The 20,899-nt window shown below is 37.2% G+C and overlaps 2 protein-coding genes across 6 annotated transcripts in view; one reads left to right on the plus strand and one right to left on the minus strand.

Moving 5' to 3' along the window:
• The window catches only part of LOC140846909 (bromodomain adjacent to zinc finger domain protein 2B-like), a 191,587-nt gene that overhangs the window by 149,838 nt on the left and 20,850 nt on the right, over positions 1–20,899 (plus strand). For all 5 annotated transcript variants that reach the window (XM_073225164.1, XM_073225166.1, XM_073225165.1 and 2 more), the window contains 8 exons: positions 630–695; positions 8,110–8,175; positions 9,814–9,879; positions 13,600–13,740; positions 16,002–16,256; positions 17,200–17,414; positions 18,284–18,358; positions 19,159–19,366. In XM_073225164.1, the coding sequence (XP_073081265.1) occupies positions 630–695; positions 8,110–8,175; positions 9,814–9,879; positions 13,600–13,740; positions 16,002–16,256; positions 17,200–17,414; positions 18,284–18,358; positions 19,159–19,366 (1,092 nt within the window). The remainder of the gene's footprint in view (positions 1–629; positions 696–8,109; positions 8,176–9,813; positions 9,880–13,599; positions 13,741–16,001; positions 16,257–17,199; positions 17,415–18,283; positions 18,359–19,158; positions 19,367–20,899) is intronic.
• LOC140846911 (enoyl-CoA delta isomerase 2-like) overlaps positions 16,106–20,899 on the minus strand; it is a 79,751-nt gene continuing 74,957 nt past the window's right edge. Inside the window, exon 8 of the mRNA XM_073225171.1 lies at positions 16,106–16,238. Coding sequence (XP_073081272.1) covers positions 16,215–16,238 — 24 coding nt within the window. The 3' untranslated portion in view covers positions 16,106–16,214. The remainder of the gene's footprint in view (positions 16,239–20,899) is intronic.

Below are 20,899 nucleotides of genomic sequence, written 5' to 3' on the forward strand. Positions count from 1 at the left end.
GATAGCATGAGCTTGATATTCAGAATGTGCTTCATTAAAGGTTATGTTTCCAGTATATTAGGGAAAAAAATAGGTTGAATTTAACCACAGTAGGTTAAATCGGGTTTAATGTTTCATATAAGTTATTTATGTAATATATTTATCTGAAATTTTAGTTATTACAAAAGAAACTTCAAAGTAGACACGTGCATTTTTAAATGTTATTTGTCCTTTAACCTTTATCGTTAAAATCTATCCTGTTTTCTGAATTTGTTACAGTGATCATGTTTTACTTTCAAAAAGTAGAGGAAAAGCAAAAAATGCCATGATATCATTTTTTCTGTGATTTAGTTTTAAAGTAAAATAATACTCAAATTATTTCAGACTTTTTACAGAGTTTGAAGAAAACCTGACATACTGTTACGAATTTAAGAATATATTTGTGTATCTTAATTGTAATCTATACATTAGAAATGATATTATTAGTATGTGAAATGTAACAAACTGAGGGGAAATCTGTAATTGTCTACATACATGTTACATACAGTTTTGTACATTGTGAGGCATGGAGCTCCATTTTCAAGTCTGAGGTTATATTCAGGTTGTAGTGGTGCAGTTGCATGACTTTGAGACCCATTTTATATGCACAGGCTAAAAGGATAAAGAGGGAAGAATCTGCAAAAGCCAAATTATTGGAGGCTGAGAAACGCAAACAGGTAAATTTAGAGGACTGTCAGAGTTTTTACTTTTTTCATTTTATTTTGTTATCCTTAATCCACAATGACATGAAGAGGGTAATGTTTACTAGCCTCCCTCCTTTACCAAGTCCCCCCAACAAAACCCATTACAGTCACTCTCCATGAGCATAGTAATATGTTGTGGAATCACTACTTGTCTTCTCTGCGTTGCACAGCCCTCCCTGTGCCCCCACCCCACATTATACATGTTAATCGTAATGCCCCCTTTATTTTTCCCCCGCCCTTATCCCTCCCTTTTCATCTATCCTTCCCAGTCCCTTTCCCTTTGGTAACCGTTAGTCCATTCCTGGGTTCTGTGATTGTGCTGGTGTTTTGTTCCTTCAGTTTTTCTTTGTTCTTATACTCCACATATGAGTGAAATCATTTGGTACTTGTCTTTCTCCGGCTGGCTTATTTCACTGAGTGTAATACCCTCTAGCTCCATCCATGTTGTTGCCAATGCTAGATTTGTTTTGTTCTTATGGCTGAATAATACTCCACTGTGTATATGTACCACCTCATCTTCAGCAATCCATCTATTGATGGACACTTAGGTTGCTTCCATTTCTTGGGTATTGTAAATAGTGCTGCAATAAACATAGGGGTGCATCTGTCTTTTTCAAACTGGGCTCCTTCATTCTTAGGGTAAATTCCCAGAAGTGGCATTCCTGAGTCAAATGTATGTCTATTTTGAGCTCTCTGAAGAACATCCATACTGCATTCCACAATGGTTGAATTAATTTACATTTCCACCCGCAGTGTAGGAGGGTTCCCCTTTCTCCACATCCTTGCCAGCATTTGTTGTTGCTTTCGGATGTTGGCCATCCTAACTGGTGTGAGGTGATGTCTCATTGTGCTTTTAATTTGCATTTCTCTGATGACAAGCGATGTGGAGCATCTTTTCATGTGTCTGTTGGCCATCTGAATTTCTTCTTTGACGAACTGTCTGTTCAGCTCCTCTGCTCATTTTTTAATTGGATTATTCGCTTTTTGTTTGTTGAGGTGTATGAGTTCTTTATATATTTTAGATGTCAACCTGTTATTGGATCTGTCATGTATGAATATATTCTCCCATACTGTAGGGTACCTTCCTATTCTAATGATGGTATCCTTTGCTGTACAGAAGATTTTATGCTTGATATAGTCCCACTTGTTCATTTTTGCTTTTGTTTCCCTTGCCCGGGGAGATATGTTCATGAAGTTGCTTGTGTTATGTCCAAGAAAGTTTTGCCTATGTTTTCTTTAAAGAGTTTCATGGTTTCATGACTTACAGTCAGATGTTTGATCCATTCTGAGTTTCCTCTTTTGTATGGGGTTAGACAATAATCTGGTTCCATTCTCTTACATGTAGTTGTCCAGTTTTTGAATATGGTGGCTTTGTAGTAGAGCTTGAAGTTGGGGAGCGAGATCCCCCCAACTTTATTCTACCTTGTGAGGATTGCTTTGGCTATTTGGGGTCTTTGGTGTTTCCATATGAATTTTTGAACTATTTGTTCCAGTTTGTTGAGGAAAGTTGTTGGTAATTTGATAGGGATTGCATCAAATCTGCATATTGGTGTGGGCAGGATGGCCATTTTGACGATATTAATTCTTCCTAGCCAAGAGCATGGGATGAGTTTCCATTTGCGAGTGTCCTCTTTAATCTGTCTTAAGAGTGTCTTATAGTTTTCAGGTTCTAAGTCTTTCACTTCCTTGGTTAGGTTTATTCCTAGGTATTTTATTCTTTTTGTTGCAGGTGTGAATGGAATTGTTTTCCTGATTTCTCTTTCTATTAGTTCATTGTTAGTGTATAGGAAAGGCACAGATTTCTGTGTGTTAATTTTGTATCCTGCAACTTTGCTGTATTGCAGTATCAGATCTAGTAGGTTTGGAGTGGGTCTTTAGGGGTTTTTTTTGTACATTATCATGTCATCTGCCAATAGTGACAGTTCAACCTCTTTTTTACCAGTTTGAATTCCTTGTATTTCTTTGTTTTGTGTAATTGCCATTACTAGGACCTCCAGTATTATGTTGAATAGCATTTGGGAGAATGGGCATCCCTGTCTTGTTCCCGATCTCAGAGAAAAAACTTTCAGCTTCTCACTATTATGTATGATGTTGGTTGTGGGCTTGTCATATATTGCCTTTATTACGTTGAGGTACTTGCCCTCTATATCCATTTTACTGAGAGTTTTTATCATGAATGGATGTTGAATTTTGTCGAGTGCTTTTTCAGGATCTATGGAGATGCTCATGTGGTGTTTGAGCTCTTTGTTTATGTGGTGGATGATGTTGGTTGATTTTCGAATGTTGTACCATCCCTGCATCCCTGGAATGAATCCTACTTGGTTATGGTTTATGATCCTTGTGATGTATTTTTGAATTTGGTTTGCTAGTATTTTGTTGAGTGTTTTTGCATCTACGTTCATTAGAGATACTGGCCTGTAGTATTCTTTTTTGGTGGGGTCTTTGCCTGGTTTTGATATTAGCGTGAAGTTGGCTTCCTAGAATAAGTTTGGGAGTATTTCTTCCTCTAGTATTTTTTGGACAACTTTAAGGAGAATGGGTATTATGTCTTCCCTGTATGTCTGATAAAATTCAGAAGTAAATCCATCTGGCTGGGGGGTTTTGTTCCTGGGAAGTTTTTTGATGACCGCTTCAATTTCTTTGCTGGTAATTGGTTTGTTTAATTTTTGTGATTCTTCCTTGGTCAGTCTTGGAAGGTTGTATTTTTCTAAGAAGTCCATTTCTTCTAGGATTTCCAGCTTGTTAGCATGTAGGTTTTCATAGTATTCTCTAATTTTTCTTTGTATTTCTATCTGGTCCATGGTGATTTTTCCTTTCTCGTTTCCGATGCTGTGGGTGTGTATTGATTCTCTTTTTCTCTTAATAAGTGTGGGTAGAGGCTTATCTATTTTGTTTATTTTCTCAAAGAACCAGCGCTTGGTTTCGTTGATTTTTGCTATTGTTTTATTCTTCTCAATTTTGTTTATTTCTTCTCTGATCTTTATTATGTCCCTCCTTCTGCTGACCTTAAGCCTCATTTGTTCTTCTTTTTCCAATTTCTATAATTGTGAGATTAGACTATTAATTTGTGATTGTTCTTCCTTGTTCAAATATGCCTGGATTGCTATATACTTTCCTCTTAAGACTGCTTTCACTGCATCCCTCAGAAGTTGGGGCTTTGTGCTGTTGTTGTCATTTGTTTCCATATATTGCTTGATCTCTATTTTAATCTGGTTGTTGATCCTTTGATTATTTAGGAGCATGTTGTTAAGCCTCCATGGGCTTTTGTGCCTTTTTGCTTTCTTTGTATGATTTATTTCTAGTTTTATTCCTTTGTGGTCTGAAAATTTGGTTGGTAGAATTTCAATCTTTTTGAATTTACTGAGGCTCTTCTTGTGGCCTAGTGTGTGGTCTATTCTGCAGAATGTTCCATGTGCACTTGAGAAGACTGTGTATCCTGTTGCTTTTGGATGTAGAGTTCTCTAGATGTCTGTTAGGTCCATCTGTTGTAGTGTGTTGTTCAGTGCCTCTGTGTCCTTACTTATTTTCTGTCTGGTGGGTTTATCCTTTGGAGTGAGTGGTGTGTTGAAGTCTCCCAAAATGAATGCATTGCATTCTATTTCCTCCTTTTAGTTTTGTTAGTATTTGTTTCACATATGCTGGTGCTCCTGTGTTGGGTGCATATATATTTATAATGGTTATATCCTCTTGTTGCACTGACCCCTTTATCATTATGTAATGTCCTTCTTTATCTCTTGTGACTTTCTTTGTTTTTAAGTCTATTTTGTCTGCTACTAGTACTGCCACCCCTGCTTTTTTCTCCCTGTTGTTTGCATGGAATATCTTTTTCCATCCCTTGACTTTTTGTCTCTGCATGTCTTTGGGTTTGAGGTGGGTCTCTTGTAAGCAAATAGATGGGTCTTGCTTTTTTATCCATTCTATTACTCTGTGTCTTTTGGTTGGTACATTCAGTCCATTTACACAGACGGTGATTATTGAAAGATATGTACTTACCGCCATTGCAGGCTTTAGATTTGTGGTTACCAAAGGTTCAAGGTTAGCTTCTTTAGTACCTTACTGCCTAACGTCACTTGCTTATTGAGCAATTGTAGACACTGTCTGGCGATTCTTTAATTCTCTTCTTTCTTACCTCTTCTCCTCCATTCTTTATATGTTGGGTGTTTTATTCTCTGCTCTTTTGTGTTTCCTTTAACTGCTTTTGTGTGTAGTTGATTTTACTTTTTGCCTTTGTTAGCATTTGTTAGTATTTGGTTGCTCTGGTTTCTTTTCTGTGATTTTATTTTCTCCGGTGACATCTGTTTAGCCTTGGTAGTGCTCCCATCTAGAGCTGTCCCTCTACAATACCCTGTGAAGGTGGTTTGCGGGAGGTAAATTCCCTCAACTTTTGCTTGTCTTGGAATTGTTTACTCCCTTCTTCATATTTAAATGATAATCGTGCTGGATAGAGTATTCTTAATTCAAGGTCCTTCTGTTTCATTGCATTAAATATATCATGCCATTCTCTTCTGGCCTGTAAGGTTTCTGCTAAGAAGTCTGATGATAGCCTGATGGGTTTTCCCTGTAGGTGTCCTTTTTCCTCTCTCTAGCTTCCTTTAAAACTATGTCCTTGGCCTTGATCTTTGCTATTTTAATTTTTATGTGTCTTGGTGTTGTCCTCTTTGGAGTTCTGTGTGCCTCTCTTGTCTGCGCAACTATTTCCTCCCTCCCATTTTATGGAAGTTTTCAGCAATTATTTCTTCAAGGACACTTTCTATCCCCTTTTCTTCTTCTGGTACCCCTATAATGCAAATATTGTTCCATTTGAATTGGCCACACAGTTCTGTTCATATTCTTTCATTCCTGGCGATCCTTTTCTCTCTGCATCAGCCTCTCTGCGTTCTTGTTCTCTGATTTCTATTCCATTAACAGCCTCTTGCACCTCATCCAGTTTGCTCTTAAGTCCTTCCAGAGATTGTTTTATTTCTATAATCTCCTTCCGGACTTCATCCCCTAGGTCTTGCATATTTCTCTGAAGATCTGTCAGCATGGTGATGACCTTTATTTTGAATTCTTTTTCAGGGAGATTGGTTAGGTCTATCTCCCCAGGTTCCTTCTCAGGGGAGGATGTCTAGGTTAGTCTGCTCTGTATCAAATTCTTCTGTCTTTTCATGGCAATAGTGGTAGTTCTGGGGAGCTGGCGTGAATATCAGGTGGGAGAACGTCCCTTCTTGCTGGTTTGTGGCCCTCCTCTCATGGGAGAACGGTGACCCCTAGCGGCTCGTGCTGGGCAGCTGCCCGCAGATGGAGTTTCTTCTTCTTGCCTGGTGGTTGTGCAGGAAGCTCTGCCCTGCTTCTCTGGGCTTGGCCAGCCTCAGGCTACTGTTCTGCTATGGCGGAGCCCGTCGGAGGGGAAATGGAAGGGAGGCTGTTTATCAGTGTGAGGGGCCTGCGAGCTGAGCTGCCACTGAGGGCGTTAGGGTGCCTTGAGTTCTGCGGATTCTCAGTTACTGGGCTGATTGCGACGGGGCGCTTCCGTCCAGCTGTGAGGGTCCTGTCCCTTTAAGACTTCCAGAAAGCTCTTCCTCTTCTTTGTCCAAGGGACGCGGGCTGTAGGGACAGCTCTCAGGTTTTACTGTCCTGTTTCTCTAGCATCCAGCTCCCCACACGCTGTGTGTCTGCGCTCCTGTGCGGATGGCTGGGGCTGGGCATTCAGCAGTCCTGGGCTCCCTCCCCGTCCTGCTCCGACTCCTCTCCTTCCACCGCGAGGTGGGGTGAGAGGTGCTCGTGTCCCGCCGGGCTGCGGATTCCATCTTATGCCCTTCGTTGGCGCTCAGTTCTTGCAGGTGTGGATGTAGCCTGCCTGTTGTCCTGTATCTTCTGATCTTTCTTTTAGGGATAGTTGTATTTGTTCTAGTTTCAAAAATATACATGGTTTTTGGAGGAGGTTTCCTCTGCTCTACTCACACCGCCATCTTGGCTCTTTCCCCTGTAATGATTTATAAGTAATGTTTATTTCTGCTATTGCTAATGAAAGCACTACCAAGTATATATATGTACATCTTTATAAATCACTCAGAGTAAAAACAAAGCTCTCTACACTGGGTGAGTTAAGCCCTAGGTTCTATACCTATTTCTGTGCTTAAGAGAATAGTGAATGACTTTTGTTGACTTGATTAAAGATTAAATTTAGAGTATACTTTGGTCTCAAGTTCTACTCTAAATAAATATTTCAAGTGTGGATCAAGTGCAACCTTCTCTAAGACTTGGAAATAAAACAAAAGATACACTTGTATGTTTATTTTTGGCGAGCTATAATACTCAAAACCTAGGATCACAGTCAGCAAAATCATAGAATGTGATCAGTCTTCTAAAATCACAACAGAAATTCCAGAAATTTCATAAACCTGCGCTGGATCCCTGCATGGAATCAATAACATCAATGCAAAAAAAAGAAATAAAAATGTATTAAAGTATAGCTTCAAAAGGTACAACTAGCATCTGGAAATAGGGGTGGGTATAGTAATATACAGTCGTATAAAATGTGTCGGCTCTGAAAATCCTAGGATAGCTGCAATTTACAAGTAGGGCATTTTAGGTGTATTTTTTAAAAAAATATCCTCATCAGTGCCAATTTAGGACTTTCAAAGGGATTTATGAATTTAAAATCGTTAACAATGTGCTTATAGCATATGCAGTGATTTTTTAAAATGAAAATGTAACGTTATCAAAATGTAGATTGCTGAATTCAAACAATAACTACTACATTACACTTAGATAATGTGAGCACCACTTGTAAGTTATTAGAAATTATTTCTGTATTTGGCATAGTGTAGTTATTGAAAGTAGTGTCATTTATCATGTTATGGCAATTGTTAACACTTTGTACAGTTGTGATGTACTGTGCACTTTTTTAAGCATTTTTAATTTAATTGTGGCAGTGAGAAAAAGGGCAAGTGCCTCCCCTGTTTTATGCATGAGTAGTTCTATTTGTTCAAGTTCATGAAATGAGTAACAGTAACTCAGGACCAGCCTTAGGTGTTCTGATTTCCTGTTGGACTGTTTTATCCTACTTGTCTATCCAATATTTACTTCCAAATGAGTATTACTTGTACTTGCAAATATTTATAGAAACTTGAGTTTAATCAGCTTGTTTTATGTTGTTTCTATATACTTTTTTAGCATTTGTATTTTAAAATTGTTTTGAGACATTTTATAAAGTCATACCAATTTAAGACAGGTGGCATATATGTAATGTCAAAGTAATGTCAAAGTAAATAATTAAATTTATATCCAGCATGGGCAACCTTTGGTAAATCTGTACTTATATCTTTAATTATTTATTCCACTTAAATATCTTCCACCTAGATACTTAGTTTATTATCTTAAATTGTCATAATTTTTCCTACAGGAAAGAATTAGGAGAATACAACAAATGAGAATGGAAAAAGAACGTCGAGCCCAGCAAATTCTAGAGGTAGAATTCTTAAGTTTAATAAGATTAAAGTAATATAGTCATGTATTTTAAAGTCTGAAAAGTGAAAATTTTATCAGTATGTTCTCTCACTCATACACACACATTAACATGTCCATCATAAATTATCTGTAAACATAATGCGTAGAATAAGGACCTCTCTGAACCTTACTAGGCAAGTTTATCTAATCCTAATAGTAAAATCCAGGAAATAAGTAAAGGATAAAAAAAAGGGGAAACCTGTCAATAGCCAATATAGTCATAAAGATCATACGCTAAAACTCGTGCCCTCTACTTTTCAAAACGTCATTAAGTCTTATAGTCAGATACCTCCTTTTCATTTAGAAATGAAACATGGCAAAAGTAGAAGTAAATGTTCAATGTGGAAATAGTTTAACCAGGTTTGTTTTCTGAGTTCTGACAGAACTGGGCTGAAAGAATAGGACTGAAGGACATGCTGGCAACAGCAGAAGGAATAGCTAAAAGACAGCTAGGGAAAATAGGATAAACAGAAACTCCAAAGCCTAGCAACATCTGTAATCTTGTAGTTAAATAGGAAGCAATTTTCAATACCTTAATGGCCAAAAGGCATTTCTTTTACCAAAACTGTAGTATAGTAACTGATGTCAAGAATAACTGCCCAAGTCCTCAAGAAAAAGCGAGATTAAGTGTACTGTGTCTAATCTGTACGTGTATATGTCTCAATATTATCCAAAGTACTTTTGTCCAAAATAAGCTTTTTAAACGTTGGAAATTAGTATAATCCAAACCCTTAGCCTTTCAGGAAACTGTTGACATAAAAATTGGCTTATTTCCTGAGCAATGCAGTTAGCTGAGGTTTTCACAGTTACAGGTTTTTTCCTTCTAAAAATATATACACATATTCCCTTACCCACTTCAAATTAATTCTAAAGTCCTCCAAACTGAAAATATTAAAGTACATTGGCAATTACTACTAGATAATTATGAAGCTACTGGTTAATGACTTTAAGATTATAAAGCTCAAATTTGATAGCATGAGCGTGATAGCCAGAATGTGCTTCATTAAAGGTTATGTTTTTATTATATCCAGGAAAAAACCTTCAATTTAACCACAGTAGGTTAAATTGGGTTTAATGTTTTAAGTTATTTGTGTAATGGGTTTATCTCAAATTTTAAGTATTACAAAAGAATCTTCAAATAAAGTAGAAACTTGCATTTTTAAATGCTACTTATTTGTCCTGTAAACCTTTATTGTTAAAATCTATCCCGTTTTTGTAAACTTTCTACAGTGATCATGTTTTTTTTCAAAAATCAGAAAAAGCAAAAAATGCGATTATATCATTTTTTTCTGTGAACACGTTTTAAGGTAAAATAACATTCAAATTATTTCAGACTTTTTACAGAGTTTGAAAGAAAAAAACCTGACATACTCTTACGAATTTAAGAATTTTTTTGTATATCTTAATTATAATCTATCCATTAGAAATGAAATTAGTATGTTAAATGTAACAAACTGAGGGGAATTCTGTAATTGTCTACATATATGTTACATACTGGTTTGTACCTTCCGAGTCATGGAGCTCCATTTTCAAGTCTGAGGTTATTTTCAGGTTGTAGTGGTGCTGTTGCATGACTTTGTGACCTATTTTATATGCACAGGCTAAAAGGATAAAGAAGGAAGAAGCTGCAAATGCCAAATTATTGGAGACTGAGAAACGAAAACAGGTAAATTTAGAGGACAGTCAGAGTTTTTAGGTTGTTTAAATTGTATTTTGTTATCCTTAATCCACAATGTCATGAAGAACATTGTTTACTAGGTTCCCCCCTTCACCAAGTCCCCCCCACAAACCCTATTACAGTCAGTGTCCATCAGCATAGTAAGATGTTGTAGAATCACTACTTGTCTTCTCTGCGTAGCACAGTTCTCCGCATGCCCCCACCCCACATTGTACATGGTAAATGTAAGGCCCCCTTTCTGTTTGCCTGCCGTTATCCCTCCCTCCCCACCCTCCTCCCCAGTCCCTTTCCCTTTGGTAGCTGTGAGTCCATTCTTGGGTTCTGTGATTGTGCTGCTGTTTTGTTCTTTCAGTTTTTCTTTGTTCTTATACTCCACATATGAGTGACATCATTTGGTACTTGTCTTTCTCTGCCTGGCTTATTTCACTGAGCATAATAGCCTCTAGCTCCATCCATGTTGTTGCAAATGGTAGGGTTTGTTTTCTTCTTTTGGCTGAATAATCTGTTCACTGTGTATATGTACCCACCTCTTCTTTATCCATTCATCTACTGATGGACACTTAGGTTGCTTCCATTTCTTGGCTATTGTAAATAGTGCTGCGATAAACATAGGGGTGCCTCTCTCTTTTTCAAACTGGGCTGCTGCATTCTTAAGGTAAATTCCCAGAAGTGGAATTCCTGGGTCAAATGGTATGTCTATTTTGAGCTTTGTGAGGAATCTCTGTACGGCTGTCCGCAATGGTTGAACTGTTCATCCCCCTAGCAGTGTAGGAGGGTTCCCCTTTCTCCACAACCTCGCCAGTATTTGTTGTTGTTTGTCGTCTGGATGGTGGGGATCCTCACTGGTGTGAGGTGATGTCTCATTGCGCTTTTAATTTGCGTTTCTCTCATGACAAGCGATGTGGAGCATCTTTTCATATGTCTGTTGGCCATCTGAATTTCTTCTTTGGAGAACTGCCTGTTCAGCTCCTCTGCTCATTTTTTAATTGGATTATTTGCTTTTTGTTTGTTGAGGTGCGTGAACTCTATATATTTTGGATGTCAACCCTTTATCAGATCTGTCATTTCTGCGTGTATTCTCTCATACTGCAGGGGTTCCTTTTTTGTCTAATGAAAGCGTCGTTTGCTGTACATATGCTTTTCAGCGTGATATAGTTCCACTTGTTCATTTTTGCTTTTGTTTCCCTTGCCCTGAGAGATACTAGGAAGTTGCTCATGTTTATGTCCAAAGGAGTTTTCCCAATGTTTTTATCCAAGAGTTTTATGGTTTTATGACTTACATTCAGGTCTTTGATCCATTTTGAATCAGCATGTTATTTTCTTTTTAAATAAATTCTGCGATGGTATACCAGTATCAATTATATTAAAAATAAAAAGTCAAAATGACTATATGAAATAATGTTTAGCAGAGATATATGTATGTAATGTGTGGTTTTATTGTATGTGTATATTTGTTTCTTTATATATTGGTTTTTTGTGATGTCTTTAGCTCTGTAAATAGCAGACCCCCCCAACTCAGAAATGCGAAGTGCTGGATGATGCTTTGTACCGTGTAGTGGTTCTCGAGCAGAATGGTCTCCCTAAAGCTGTTGTGTGTTGTTTATTAGTTGCAGATGGCATCTGAAATCTGATTATGTCCTTAGATTAGAACTTTCTCTTTGTTTCAATAGTAAAAGTGAAGCCTGTAGAAACAATAACCTAACTTTATCATGTATTTACCAGTAATAAAAAGTTACTGTTAAGTTACTGGGAGGTTGTTTGAGGGTCTTTTGAGGGGTTAAAAATGTGGTTTCATGACTGTGACTTCAGATACTTGAAAATTCCTCATTACAACTTGAGTATTATTAACAAATGTGTTTATCTCTGCTTTTGGATACAATGTTTGTGTATAAATGAAAATTGAAAACATCAATTATGTTTGTTCATGATATAAAATATGGAAAGTAGAGAAAGACTGGCTATTTAATATTTTCAATGACTACTAGTACAGATGTTGATGTATATTTATGTGGCATTTGTAGAATTAATCATTAATTCATGCTTAAATAAGTTTTATATGCTATAGCACACCAAATATGTCTGTTAGAGTCAGGTGACAATTACTGTAGTCATAAATAAAAACAATATTTAGACCAGTGGGTGAGGAATGTTGAAATGATACGGACTTGAGAGTCAGGGAAAAGGATAAAAATCACTCAAAACTGTGCCTGGCAAATTGTACAGCTGAGAATTGAATAGGTGCATAAAGAAACGGGTGAATAAATTAGTTCTTCTGTCCACTCTAAGTTCACAGTAACATGAGAGACATTAAACAAATAATTGTCCCAGAGTTCAATAAATGCTGTATCATGTGGAAGCCAAGAAAGAAATATTAAAGTGCCTGAAGTAGTTGTGGGAAGAGTAAAAAAAAAAAAAACAGAAGGCTTATGTGTTGAGAAGGAGGAGCTGTGAATTCTAAGCAGGGCGGGGATGACATACACAAAGGTACAGCCTGATGACTGAGTCAGGGCCCTTGGGGTGGGAAGACAAGGGGCAGAGGGAGTCAGTTGTCACCTTGTATGAACACCTGTCTTAGCTTTGTTGCTGCTCCTCCGCTTTCTCCTCCTCCTCCTCCATCTTCAGCAGCATCATCACATCATCATCCAAGCAGTGCCTCACACTGTCAGGCTGACTTTTCTCCACCCGGCTGTGTCAGTGTGACTAGGGCCTGGCGAATGCCCTGAGAGGAAGACGGGAGGCTGACCTCGGGTGGGGCTGGGTTGTGACTGTCTATACATGCCATTTGAAGCTGGTTCTTGGAGTAATCTACACCAGAACCACAGGATTTGCATTAGTCCTATACAGTTCATTAAAATTCACTAAATAAATTAGTGAATAATTTGACTAAATAATAAATTAAATTAGTGGATAAGTTCACTAAATTCACTGAATTTAGAGACGCCATGCTTCCCTTGAAGTATCTGTATTAGTAAAAAAAATGGATGCCTGTCGCCAAGTATTAAAGATCCTACTATTTTCAAAGATTTCTTGGAAATCTCCCTTTTATCCTAAAAATTGACCACACTCTTACCTTCTGTTCCATATTATAGCTATGGTTTTTTAACTGGAAAAAGTAGTGCATATCACTAGTTAAAAATGATGCCCAAGAATACACACGCACACACACACAGAACACACAGTTGGCCTTTGAACAATGTGACATTAAGGAAACAACTCTGCATGTAACACGTGACTCCCCAGAAACTCACCTACTTATAATAGCCCACCACTGACCAGGAAGCCTTACTGATAACATGAGCAGATAATCAGCCGTATTCTGTATGTTATGTGTATTATATGCTGTATTCTCACAATAAAGCTAGAGAAAAGAAAATGTTTTTTCAAATTGTTGCAGATCGCCAAAAAGTTACCGGTGTGTGTATTTTTTTTAAACCTGCATATAAGCGGACCCATGCAGTTCAGGCCTGTGCTGTTCAAGGATCAACTGCACAAAAATATATACAGTCATAAGATTATTTTGAAATTCAAAGAGTGACAATACTGAAAAGCAAAATAAGTTATTTCTATGCAATCCTAAGTCTGTTGCTAAACCTGCTTGGACAGTTCTGTTCATGGACATAACACAGATCACTTTTTAAATTTTAACTAAAGGTTTTTCAGACATAATAATGGTTAAAGAGACTATGTGGGCATGGTTTTCTTTTTAAGGAAAAAGAACGGTTGAAGCAAGAAAAACGTGATGAGAAAAGATTAAAGAAAGAGCTTAAACTAGAGCAAAGAAGATTAGAATTAGAAATTGCAAAAGAACTAAAGAAGCCTAATGAAGACATGTGCTTAGCAGACCAAAAGGTAATTTATCATGTAAACCATTTCATTACTAAATTTAGTTTTTCCTGTGTTCTCACCTGTTCGTCTGCCAGAGCTGCCAGTACGAAGGCTTTCCCTTCCAGCTGGGCAGTGGATTTCTGTCTAGGTCAGTGTGCTTCTCCTGGATGGGCACCAGTAAGTCTACTGACCTCCTGCCCTGGGAATGGAAGTTCTAAATACATAAGTGGTGGAGCGCTGCCAATCTTTTTCATTGAAATAAAAACACTGCACAAATCTACAAGGGTGAATGATAAAAGTAGATAAGATTTCTGTTTCATTTGGTCCTTCCTATATGTTTAGATACAGAAAGATCTACCTTCTCTTCGGAACCCCCTTAGATATTTAAATAAATCAGCATTTATAATCCGTCACCTCCTTCAGTGCTTTACACCTGTTAGCTAACTGTCATTGAGTATGTTGACTACTTTCCAGGCACTGTGCTAAATGTTTTCTATGTATGAATTCTCCCATTTAATCGTCACCACAGTCCTGTAGAAGAGCTATTTATGCCCATTTACAAGTGAGAAACTGACCCAAAGAGGTGAAGGAACTTGCCCAAGATGACAGAACTCATAAGTGGCACCTTGGATCCAAACTCCGATTTGTTAAACTCCAGGGTCCATACTGTTTATCACCTTGAAAGCCAAGAAGTGTGTCCAGAGGACCTCATGTGTATTCTCTCCTGTTGTTTTCACAGATGTTGCTAAAATACGTAAAAGTAGAAATTTGGAAAGAGCGAGATAATCATGTTAACTGGCATAATTTACATACTTATTAGAAGAAATCAATTATGTTTGGCTATAGTTAAGATGGTATTTCTAGAAAATCATGAATGATACATATTTCTGTAATACTTTCAATAACACTGTAATTAGTCACTAGCATCTATATTATATGCCATGTTTATCTGATAATACAAAGAATGGTTGTCTCTTTTCAGCTTTTTCTAAAGCACTTAAAGCAAAAATATCCTAGTGGGGATTTAGTTATAATAATATTCTTACTTAGCACAAATGCTTTTAACTACAAATAAAAGTATAAATACTAGTTTTAGTAAAACTGGATGTTTAAATTTTCCTACGTCCAGAGAGGGTACATAGGTTAGTTGACACATTTAGTAGGCTCATAGTGAGCAATTTTTAAAAAATCCTAAATGACCTCTATTTTCTTGAATTTGTTATTACTTCCGTTTAAATCCATATGCAATAAATCAAATATAGAAGTCCATTTTAAGCCTTACTTTTGTTAGCTTTGCTATATAAATTTTTTAAATCATATGGTATGTGTATGTCTGATGGTTCAAGAAAAAAGATTCAGACTTAGATGGTTTTCAAATGGAACATGTAAGGTTTGTATGCTGTCAGATATTATCCAGAGTTCTGTGTTTCCACACAGTATTACTAGAAAGGGTCATTGGTTAGTTGTTTCAGTAAGTGCAGGGTGGAGGAACATTGTTTAACAAAGACCAGTGAAATAGAAATATTTAAAAGTTCATTTTTTTCTAATCAAAATTTAAAATACTATTATTAAGTCTCATTCATGGACCTTATTGCCTTATTTACTTCTTAAATATTCATGACAACTGGTACTACAGTTTTGTCATTAAAATGTTAAAATGTGAGCATATTTGAGAAGTAGCAAAAGAGGCTGCTTTCTAATGTTATGTTGAAATTCAATATTAGTGTTTTGCTACAAGCCTAGAGACTATTAGTTGCAGTGTAACTGGGTTCTTGATAGGCTCATGGGTTCTGGTCATGTGGACCAAATAATTTATCTGCATTAATTAGCCAAAGATGGTACCATTCTCCCATCGGCCCATAGATACACGGTAGTTTCTGAGCTACCAAAAAAGCGTGAATTATTATTCAGTCTCCATCATTAGAAGAAATTAGTACACGTGTCCTACTTAGTATGTCCATGGCCAAGTACTTTTGAAATGCTTATTTCTTCTGTTGCTCCAGTTATGTCACCCATGTTCTATCAATATGTTAGTTAAAATTTGTGTTCTTTTTTCAGAATTCTGAGTTCGTATTGAGTTCAACTAAAATTTATTAATGGTTGCTTGGTTTTAAAATCCTGTGCTTAGTATTATGGGGTTGCAGAAATGCCCTCAGGGAATCCACAGTCTAGACGGAAAACCACTGGTAGAATTCAAGAGCAAAGAAAGACAGCAACTTGTTCTACTTCAGAAGATCTGAAGTCATAGCCTTTTTAGTTAATTAGTTTTTTATTTTATTTTTCAGCCTTTGCCAGAGTTGCCTCGTATTCCAGGACTTGTTCTCTCTGGAAGTACATTTTCCAACTGTCTCATAGTGGTGCAGTTCTTACGAGACTTTAGTAAAGCTTTAGGCTTTGATGTCAATACTGATATTCCAACCCTGAGTGTGCTTCAGGAGGGATTGCTGAATCTAGGGGACAGCATGCATAAAGTAGAAGACTTGCTTGTGAGGCTCCTGTCAGCTGCTGTGTGTGATCCAGGTCTAATTATAGGATACAAGGTAAGAAAAGAAAATACAAAAATTATTTTCATTTGTACCCTCAGTGCACTGATAGCTGGCTTTAGCATATTAGCAGAAGAGTGTATACACTGATCTAGTTTTTCCCGCATCTCACAAAGTTAAGTGTAGATTTGCTTTCAGTTGCAAATGGTCCACATCTAGGAAAACCTGGTTCATAAAGCCTAGGGAATGTAGATATTCCCAGATTACTCTTATTCTTCTCTAGCTTTTGGCCAAAACCAAGCTGACTTAAGGAAAGTGATATTCAGCAAAAGAGAATTTATAAATCATAAAGAATTAAAATTTATGTATGCCTTTTGAAATTATGCTGTGTGCTCTCAATCACTGTGAACAATTGAGGCTAATGGCAGCACCTCTAAGATCAGCATGTTAAGACTCTGTACCTCCCAGTGGATACTCAAGAAATGCAAATGGATCATAATTCTAGCTAAGATACACATTTCAGTCGGCTTTGCTGTAGATAATATGATGGAGAGAGAAGTTTCCAGGTGCACCAGTTGCTTGTTCTTCCATTTTCCTATTTAGTATACCAGACAATAAAGTCCATGACACTCTAGAGCTGGAAAACACACAGTAGTGCCCCTGGGCCTCCCACAACCAGTAGTGATAGAACGTCTAGATAAAGCCTTAGAAAGCTTGAGATAGTTTCTATAGTCAAAGAAGGTATGATATCTACTCATCAGTTCACATACTCTCCTTCCTGCCTGTTCACCAAGGGTCTAAAGAAGGAATAGAAAGATGCAAGTACTCAAATACCTGTCTATCATCTGTTGTCTATTTTTATCTTCACTTCATTTAAAGTGTGAATAAAGCCCTTTTCAGTAATATATAGATAATATAATAAAAACATTTTAAAATCTTAATTGTTCTTAATGTTCTGTACGGTTAGGATCAATACTGACAAAATGCCAAACTTTTATAGGCCGAAACAGCTCTTGGAGAACATTTGCTGAATGTTGGTGTGAATCGAGACAATGTTTCCGAGATCTTGCAGACCTTTCTGGAGGCCCGTTGTGGACAGACCGAGCTCACCGAAAGCCTGAGGACCAAGGCCTTCCAGGCCCACACTCCGGCCCAGAAAGCCTCGGCGCTGGCCCTCCTGATCAGCGAGCTGGCCTGCAGCAGGGGGGTGGCCAGGTGAGCCTGGGCCCGGACTTCTCTGGCGCTTCCTTCCTGTTCTCAATTTGTCTAATCGAAAATTTATATGACAAAGTAACACAAATGACCCGTGCAAAATCCAAAGTTACAGAGTAGCACAAAGAAAAAAAAATCACACTTCATCTCACCATTCAGAGATGACTGCTACTGCTACTACTATTTTAATGTATTTACTGCAGTCTGTTGAAAAGAAAATTTGGATCTTACTGCATGTTCTTTGTAACCATTTTGTTTACTTAATAATTGTTGATTATTCATATAAGGAAACATAAAAATAGTTTTTTCTTACTATGGCACCAGAAGGTAGCACCTTTGCAAGAATCCGGAATTTTTTCTTTCTTTGACATCTTTCAGTGATAAATAACCTATGTGATTTTCCTTCATAGCCATTAATAGAATTATCCAGCTTTTTATTTTATTATGTGCTAATAACAATTTAATATTAGTTTATTGATGTATTGTACTTTTTAAAAACTTAGATTTAAGAGTCAAAGTAAATTTTGCACTCTAGTATTTCAAGTTTTGGTGAACAAATCCATATTCATCTTGTTCTTTCTATTCATTATTTTACATATTTTAATTATTGTTACTTTTAGTTCTTTTCCTTTCTAGGAAAAGGATCAATCTGTATATTTCAGAGCCATGCATTTCTACCATTGGTGGACATACTAAGTCTTCTGTACATCTCTTAGCTGTGATACTTACTGTATTGATATAATTTTTCACTTGTTTTCGCTACTTATTGACATCACCTTTACTTAGCAAGAAATGGCAACAGTTTACTCACCATGTTAACATATTGCATAATGGATTAATTTCTGTCTTCTAATAAATTTTTGCATTGACAGTGAAATTGATAAGAACGCTGATTATATGTCAAACTTGAGGAGGGAGAAATGGATGGTAGAAGGTAAACTCCGCAAGTAAGTCCTGTTTTATTAAATTTAGTATACTGTTTCCCATTGTACAAATTCCCCAATAAAACATAAATTCCAGACACAGTATTTAAAGTTTAATATGTCTAAGAAATAAAAAAAGGTAAGGCTTAATTAAGATGAATTAAGAAATTAATAAAACCTAGGGTGAGAGTCTGCAATGGACAAAAGTTGTAATTAGAGTCATTGAACATCTTATGCTTCAAACTTAGAAAAAAGTCAGTTTACATTTTTGCTCCCAAAGAAGTCAAGCAATCACGTTTTCTAAGATTGTTGTTGGCTATCAAGTTACTTTTGTCATAAGTAGAATCTGTTTAGAACTGCCACTTTTTAAAATTGCTTTCTAATTAAAGTTTGCTTTCATAGAGTCTAAAATATCCAAATGTATTCAGAATTAAAGCTTAATTAGTTTCCCGCCAGGAAATATAATGCTGAAATTAACTCAATTTCTATGTAAGAAGATATTTCTTTGCATAATTTGAACAGAAATTTATTCAGTCTGATAGCATGGGATCAGGAATTATCATTGGTCATTGCTAGAGTTAATTTTTTCATCTGTTTTATTTTTTAAATATATTCTAATTCCAAAGAGATCCAGAATAATTCTTAAAAGTCAATATATTCTGTAATTTCTGGAAGCATATTTCTTAAATTTCCTTAATTCTGATTTTATTGCCATTGACTTATTACTCACTGTAAGGCATTTTTGCTTAAAACTCACGTTATTTTCTGTAAAAAGTATGAAGAGAAGGTTTTCTTGTACATCATAATTGTGTTACATTTTAAAGGCTCCGAATCATTTATGCTAAGAAAGCAGGCAAGAGAGACACTTCAGGTGGCATCGATCTTGGAGAAGAGCAGCACGCGGCGGCCACCCCCACAGCAGGACGCAAGCGAAGAAGGAAGGGTGGGGACAGTGACGCTGATGGCAACGAGGAGGAGGAGGAAGCCAAGGAAGACAAAAAAGGAAAGAAAACGGATGTCTGTGAAGATGAGGTAATCAAGTTTAGGTAGATTTTATTACTTGACAAAGATAACAACATACTGAAAACAGCAGAATTTAGGGGTCAGGTGGATTTGGGTTTGAATTCCATTTTGACGCTTACTTGCCTCAGTTTCTTCATCTGAAAACTGAGTATTTATAACAATCACCTCGTAAAGTTTTTTGTGATGGTTTAATAATTGCCCACACATGGGATGGGCTTACACTGAATAAACAAAGTCAAGTTCTTCTTTTTATAGAACATATTGAGAGTTCTTCAAAGAACCATGTAGATTCTTAATTTCAGGTATCCTCTTTCATTCTGGTAAAATACTAGCTTATATGTGTACAATACTTGATGCCTTGAAAGTATTGTCACATTTAGTGAAACTGGTGTATTTCTCAAGCATCAGTTTATTATGTGCCTCGCTCTGGGCACTTCTGATCAAAGATGAGTAAGGTAGCAAAAGTCCTCTCTCAATTTGCAGTCTCACTGAGGAAGATTTGCCATAAGAAAATGTAATGTACTGCATGTTAACTGCTTTGCTGGTGGTATTTATTTACTCTGTGCTAGGCAGGCGGAAAGGAAGGGCATTGAACCTTTATGAGGAATAGGTCGTCAACGAAGGCTTTCTGGGCCCATTGGCTGAGGCTAAAAGGTTGGCTGGATGTTAACCTGGGGAAGAACCCGTAGAGAAGTGCTCAGGCGGAAAGAACAGCATAAACGGACGTAGAAATCTGAAACCACGATGCGCTTTAAGTGACTGACAAGTGCTTCATTGTTATTAGAGAGCCTCCTAGCAACAACTGTGAACTAGGATTTACACTTTTTTGGTAGGAGGAAGCCATTGCTTCCTCTTTGCAAGTAACAGAATGACAGAGTCACACTTGCTTTTTTTAGTGGCTCACTATGGCAGCGCCATGGAAAATAGAAATAGATTTGGGGTAGGGCAAGATCAGAGGTGGGAAGGTCAGTCAGGAGATGTTGCAAGAGTTGAATGAGTCGTAGGGTCCCAAACTAGCCTGATGGTAGTTGGGAAGAAGGAGGAAAAGATTTCAGTAAATACTTAGGAAGAAGAATGAGTCGTATTTGAGCTGGTAGGTTGATGGAAGGGTAGGATTGATTCCCAACCATCTGGTTTGGGAGGCTGCATGGTATTCTTGCCATTAACTGAGTTAGAGAAATCAGGAGGAGCAGAATAAATAGATGATAGAGGAGGAGGGGAGTGCAGAACAGAGAATGGAAGACAAGAAATGATGGTCGGTTTATTTTGGACATCTTAAGTTTGAGGTGCCTGTGCAGCAGTTCTGCAGTAAGTTGGGTATAAGAATCTGAAGCCTAAAGATGAGTTCAGTCCATGAACATATAGATCTGGAAGTTACTAACCCACACAGACAGTAGTTTAAAATCACGAGGTGGGTGATTTTTGTACAGGGGGATTGGTTTAGGGAACAGTAGTAGTAGACCTGAAGTTGGTAACCCCAGGGGATGTCAATATTTCAGAAGATCCTGTAGGGCTTCTTGTTGAAGAAGGAGCCATCGTAGA

This window comes from Manis javanica, chromosome 16 (assembly GCF_040802235.1).
Source record: "Manis javanica isolate MJ-LG chromosome 16, MJ_LKY, whole genome shotgun sequence".
NCBI lineage: Eukaryota > Metazoa > Chordata > Mammalia > Pholidota > Manidae > Manis > Manis javanica.